This window comes from Pundamilia nyererei, unplaced genomic scaffold (assembly GCF_000239375.1).
Source record: "Pundamilia nyererei isolate P.nyererei 1_Seehausen unplaced genomic scaffold, PunNye1.0 scaffold00128, whole genome shotgun sequence".
In the NCBI taxonomy this organism is placed as follows: Eukaryota; Metazoa; Chordata; class Actinopteri; order Cichliformes; family Cichlidae; genus Pundamilia; species Pundamilia nyererei.
Window position 1 is genome coordinate 977,363 of NW_005187529.1, and position 6,957 is coordinate 984,319.

Here is a 6,957-nt window from a genome sequence, read left to right on the forward strand (position 1 = left end):
TCCAATTTCATGAACTTTTCTCTCAGAGCTATCAAAATCTGTTCTCTGAGTTACAGACTTAAAGTGTTGCGTGAAAAAGAGAGAGTCGTTTTTCTTCACTATAACCAGAACAGCAACTTTAGTAGACACGAATCTTAGACTGATGGCCTCAAAAAGAAGGATTTTATCTGCGTGGCTGTACTGCACCTTTGCATTTCATATTGATAGAATGTGCATTATCGCAGTCCCTCACTACGCTTGTCTGCATGCTTGATGAAAGGGAAATGGGCTCCCTACAACAAAAACAGAAAAGAGGCTTCCTAGAGAATCACTATTACCTCATGAGTGTGTCACTGCAATTTGGGAAAGGGCTGTGAAGTATTAGATTTGGTGATTTTGAATTGCCAACCACTGAGCTGAAAAATAGTAAAATCAAATACACTGAAACACAGCTGGCACATGCATAAGTGCATGGTCACACACACACATACTCAGGTGAAAAATGGTCAAATCAAATAGACTGCCACGCTGAATCCCAGCTGGCACATGCATAAGTATGAACACACACTGTTGTGTACAGAAATAACAGCAATTGTGTGTCTGTGTGGCCTAGTTTAATAACTACTACTGTAGCTCATCGTGCTTTACTTACTTCCCAGCAGATATGGTATTTTATGGCTAGACACCAGTAGATCCTCAAAGTGCTACTGAGGCATATTGCACCTGATGCCAGACCACCGCTGTGAGAGTTGCTGTACAACACAAAACTGTGAGCCGACAACACATCTAATAGGATGCCTGTCGCTCAAGCCTCCAATCTCCCAAACAAACAATAACATCAACACTTCACTTTTCCTGAAGAGACATAAGAAAGACGCACAGGATAAGAATTTGTTTTTTATCTGGCCACTTATCTTTTCTATGTAAAACTCTTACAAGGCTGCCACCTTGTAAGGTCTTTGTTTTGCAGCATATTAAAACCTAAGTTGTGTTTTAAATGGACCTAACTGATGACTTATTAATGCTTTTATGAAAAAAGTGAGTCCTGGTTCAATGGAGAAAATTGAAAGAAGAAGCATTTTGGACAAACCAGACAAACCATGTTAAACAGGCAAAGTTAAAACAAACGGAAAAAAAACCAAACCCAATATGTGCAGATATGGAAATGGATGAATAACTGCGTAAAAGAAATGCAACTCTACAGGCCAGGACAAAAAGCTAAGGCAAACAGCATGACACCCTGAATTCATTATTAGTTAATCAATGGGTTGTTTCACTATGCACAGCAGAAGCCTTATTGTGTCTTCTCACCTGTAACACTGGATAAGAGACTTTTTTTTTTGAGATAAAAAGAAGTAACTTTCAGATTAAAGTATTTGTAAAGAATTCAGCCGCTTCTAAGATGCTACTCTGTGAGCATCTTGTCTCAGTTTCAGCACCAGGATGAGGTAACTAAACTGGCAGAGAATGAGAGTGCCCCAATATTTCTTTAGTAAAACAGCAAGTTATTACCATACCATGCAAACAGGTCCCTATATTACATTTTCGATACTTTTGTGTGTCTTTGCCACTGATATTTGACATCGAGTAAGACTGACAGGCCACTCGTAGTTTGTTACAAGAAATTTTGTTTAATTAAGCACAGCCTCTGTGAGACCAAATATGAAGAACACAAAGCTACCTTTTGAAAAATCTAATAATTCATTTGCTAAAGGGGAAAAGCCTGTTCTTGGTCTACCTGTGTGTGTAGATGAATTATATAATCTCCATGTGCTGCCTCCGAAACATTGTAAACATTGGTAGCAAATTGGTTTAGTTTATTTGAGAAGACATGCTGTAGATTCATGGTAACAGCCACTGAGCAATCTAGCTTTATAGTTAGCTTCACATTGCTTCATTTATTTTCCCAGACAGTGCTCTCCTGTCACACATCAGAACTTCAGCTGACAACCACAGACACAAACAGGTGGCCACTGAGAAAGAACATCCATGAAGACACATGCATATGTTATGAATTTAGTACTACTGAAAATATACTGCACTGTAGAAACATTTAAGAACAGTAATTATAACAAAAAATCAGAATATCATCTCTTACAATATTACATTTTAATTGATGTGTAAGCAAAATTCTTTAAATCGTGTTTCCCAACTAGGGCCAACAACTGCAACTGTTTCCAAATTTCTGTCCCATGACTTATCTCCTTTTTTTGGTTTATTTGTTTCAAATGTAAAGAGAAACGCATGAATATTGTTAAATAAATGAAAAGTTTCTTTCAGTAAGTATAACTCCAGACATTTATGAGTTTAATCCTCACTTAAAATGGCACCTGATGTGCACAACAGGGTCCAGCTTGAATTTGTAGACTCTCAATTTGGCCTCACCTCAACATATTGCATTTAATCTCAGCTAACGGTGAGCTTCCTGAATACAAGATGTTGCCAGTCTATCTCCCCCAAGAATACTAGTTATATTAAAACAGACTTCATCAGAACCATCAAACTATATCCAGGCTTCACAGGGGCCTGACAGCAACATCTAAGAGCTTGGTCCAGGCTTAAAGCCACGAGCAAGCGGCCAGTGGGTGAACTGAGTATTACTTTGGTATGCCACTTGGACTATCCATTAAGATATCAGCACTGAAAGAAACATAAGAAAGCCAGAGCGTAAAATGTTAGCTGTTCCAAGTTCACGTATCATCATCCAGGAAAAGAGCTTATTAACACATCCAAGTAAAATCCTCTTTTTTATTTCCCTTCAAAATTTTGGGACTCTGTAAAGTTGAGCAAACACAGACGAAACTGATTTGCTAGTCATCTAATATCCGTATTTAATTTAGTATAGCACAAAGACATCTTATTAAATGCTGGAATGTCAAACAATTTGCCCAGAATGTATTTCCTTTACATTTGAAAGAAACAGTCAGTAATCATCTTACTGACATGTTGCCAGTCAGCCTAATTAGCAATGAGATGTTCTGTCAGGTCTTTACCTTTTTGTAGCACAAGTTCAATAAGTATTTAAATAATAATAATAATAAAAATGCCTACATTTCAAGTATAAAATGATGTTTTTGTACAATTTACAATTCAATATAGGTTTATATGATTTTGTTAATCACTGGACTGCATATTTATTTACATACTAAACTCCATCCCAACTTTTTTGGAACTGTATGGGTTGTACTTCTTCATCTTCTTCGACCATTTTTGTGGACCTTGGAGGCAGTTGGATAATGCCCAGCATTCCCACAAGATAGAATATAATTACACAGACAAATTGTAATCCTGATTAGCCCCAGCAGCCTTCCCAGCCTGTTTACATAATCACATTGAGATAAAGTCTTCATCAAGGGCTCAGTGGCCAGATTACAGTCTGTGTAGAACCCACCTGATTACCAATAATTAGAGACTGCCCAGTATAGACTTAATAAAGACACAGACACACACACACGTGAGAGATAGAAGAAAATGTTAGAAATACAATGTATTCACAATAAACAGAAGCAGTGCCACACGACAGATGGACAATTTTCAACAATCTGCTCGCAATCATTAATCGTTCATTGTCTTTTCAAGGGTCCACGATACAGCCCAGAGCCTCTGTGGTCTCTTTGCTCCTTCAGCTTCCTATGAGGACACACCTTCCTAATTTTCATTTATAAGACCCAAACAACAAAAAACGAATGTCTGAGCAGATCTTGATATGCAAAATACCACTGAAAATTAATTAAATCCATAAAAAGTATGAATATAAAGTGAAACAGCATCCATCTGCTTCACTATTCTAATAACCATAAACACTATACGAGTAAAGGGGGCAGATGAAGCAAGCTGTGCACATAACCACAGTCTGGTTCTTCAGAGCATCGCCACTTACATTCACATGATATTATCCATTTCTTCTGTAAGTACAGAAGATTTATTGTTGTGAACATATTGATTGTCCACTGATCGATGAACGCATTGCGACAACCATAAAAAACGGACAAAGGCCGCTTTTGTACCCAAGGGAAGAGAGACAGATTGTTCATTGTCAGCGCAAAGGAATTCAATTGGTGTTTGAACCAGTTATTTTGATCATCTATTTCTTCATGTTTTTAAGGACTTTATCTTTAAAACCACCAGAAAAAACTTCAATGTCTACAGTTTATCCTCTTCAATTTGTATACGCAGTATTATATTCTCTTCAAGGATGTGACCAAGTTGCATTGAATTTCCACAGTTAATCGAACTGCTGCAATGAGTTTTGTTTTTTTTAATGAAATTGTGACATTGTATCTGTTCTGCACAACAAGTTGCAAAACTTTCATTCAACTTCATTATATATGTGCACAGTGCCAAGATTTAGACAGGTGATGGAGATACCTAAGAATCAGAACTGTGCATCACCCAGGACAGGATCCTGGCTCAAAAATAATCTAATTATAGTCACTGAAAAAGAACCTCTAGAAAAGTGCTGTTGTACAAACCCTGCCAGATAGGAGCCTTTTTTATGGCATCATTATCTTAGAAGGAGAAGTGAGTCACAGGCCAGATGTAGCAGATATCTTTTTACTTCTGAAAACACTGTGTCAACTGTCAGAGGCTGAGGAACAACAACTGTTCCATAGTTCTTCTTCCTCTCGTTGCGCCGTGTCACTATTTCCTCCACTCTTTTCCAAAAGAAGATCCAGGCCTTCTCCCCTTTCCTCACGTCCTCCTCCTCTCCCTCCCCCCACGCCCTCCCCCAATTCCTGACTGGCTGTCTCCCTAATAAGTAACAGAACTAGGAGGATTGGCAGTGGCCTCAAGGTTTGACATTGCCACAGTGTGGGTGGTGATGAAACAGCACTGTGCCCGACTCTGCTCCACTCGACTTGGCTCATTCTTGGTGGGCGCTGCTACTCTGCATGCTGCACATCTCATCCACCCCCAAGAGACAGACATTGGAATTACTCACAGGGCGAGCAATCTGCATGTAAATTAATATCTGTGAGTCCCCACATTCGGAAATAAATACATGCATGCAACAGATAGGTAGCCATTCAGTCACACGCATAAAACATCGTTAATGTGTTTTACGCAAAGACATTCAGAAGTAACACATTTTGGGGGTTTGGGGTTGGGGGGTATTTTGTTTGCTTCTCTCTCTTTCGCTCTTTGCGTGTGATTTTAGTAAGAAATGAGAATTTCATCCAGTAGTGTGTGGTACTCAAACAGACACACTCATGCACACACACACACATGTTTCGACATGTAACTCCACTGCAAGGGCACGAGAATTTCATTTTTGCTTTCTGCAAATGTTTACGTGCCATTGAACAGCGGATGAGGACATGTTAATTGCAGTGTGCTAAATAAGCACTCGTCGCTTTGACTGACTTTTACAAAAGCTGTAGTGAGTGAACAGCATGAATCTAATTAAAATAAAAACAGAGAGATGACACAATCGAGCTCAAAGTCGTTTTTTAAGGACTTTATTTTGAAAACTGCTGGGAAAGTGGCATTTTACTAGTGCAGTTGTTGGTCTGACTAAATCTTGCTGATGCATATAAGAAGAAGACAGAGGGAAAATAAACTAAAGCAGCTGTTACCTCACCAGCTACATCGAGCACTGAAATGGTCAGACACAGAGACAGAGCCACCAGAATACTAAGAAGCCCACCTTACACCTGCCTGCACTGGCAACTTCGATAAATACCAGCCAACAAATTGGTTCTACACCACTTAACCTGCCTCGGTCCCTGAATGGGTTCAGTAACGTTTCTGGTGAGAAACCGGCCTGACGCAAATCTCACATAAATACTTGAAAAACTCGACCCAGAAACGAGAAAATGCGCGCGGCTTTATCCCAAAAGAAAATCAAAATCTCTTAACATGATCAATCTGCGGCGCGTGCACTTGCGCCTCAACAATTCACTAGTTAGCCTACTAAGCAAAGCAGCTCACGTAGGCTATTAGAAGAAGCGTAGGCTACCGCAAGAATATCTATTGAGCGAATCTGTCAAAGCCTGCATTGAGCGCAAAACCGCCGAAATGCGTCCCTTAAAAGTCCATCCAGAGAGCCGAGGTAGGCTATTATGTGCACGTCTGTAACGTTAAAGGTTTTGATTTCTTGCACGCACGCACACATGCGCGCGCAGACACACACCGAGGCACACCAAGCGCATTCGAAAATGCAGAGAATTGCGGCAGTGGCTCGTACCTTTCACACAAGTGAACATCAGTGAGAAGACGAGGTTCCAAAAAACAATCCCCGTTCTAATCCTCATCGTTTTGGCTTGAACAAAGTCCCGTCTGCCACATTTAACGCATCTCCTGTTGAAAACGTCCCGTAGTTCAATAGATCCGTCGTAGTATCCGTCTCTGTAAATCCCCTTCATGTTCACAACTAAAACATGTAACCTATGGCCAGTTTTCGCTTTCTGTGGGGGTTTAAGTAGATTCCCTTCTCAGAGGAGAAACAGGCAGAGCCGCCCGCCGCGCTTCGTCAGCTGATAGGAGAGAAGTGAGCAAGACTGAATTTTAGGATAGGACCACAGCAACCTGGACGAGGGCTCAACCATCTCTGCTGAGAGGGGCATCAAGTGCGAGGATCTCTGCTGGCGCGCTCTTGTGTCTGCCGTTCAACATATTTCCCTTTGAATCCCTAAAAACCGGCTGATGACGGAGAAGAGTCTGGTCTACAGTTTGAATGCTGGCTTTATCGATCGGCAATTGAGCCAGGCAGAGTGAGAGAGGAAAGGTGGCGGTGGGAGCAGGGAGGGGAGGGTGCGAGAGGGAGAGCGTCCTGTGTAAGTATGATTTGGCGGATGTGTGGGTAACAAATCATGAAGTGGGAACAGCAAGGTGTGGGTGGCAAAGGAGAAGGAGGGAGGTATCTTTATCTTTATTTGCATTCTTCTCATAAAGAAGAATGCAAATACTGAGAAAGAGTCGTACTGTGTTAATGAGAGCGTGTGTGTGTGTGTGTGTGTGTGTGTGTGTGTGTGTGTG

General features: G+C 40.6%; 1 protein-coding gene across 1 annotated transcript in view; it reads right to left on the bottom strand.

Annotated features, from left to right (window-relative positions):
- The window catches only part of LOC102195523 (CUB and sushi domain-containing protein 3-like), a 230,622-nt gene extending 223,917 nt beyond the window's left edge, over positions 1-6,705 (bottom strand). The window contains exon 1 of the mRNA XM_005743207.1: positions 6,167-6,705. Coding sequence (XP_005743264.1) covers positions 6,167-6,344 — 178 coding nt within the window. The 5' untranslated portion in view covers positions 6,345-6,705. The remainder of the gene's footprint in view (positions 1-6,166) is intronic.
- Positions 6,706-6,957: the final 252 nt, after the last annotated feature.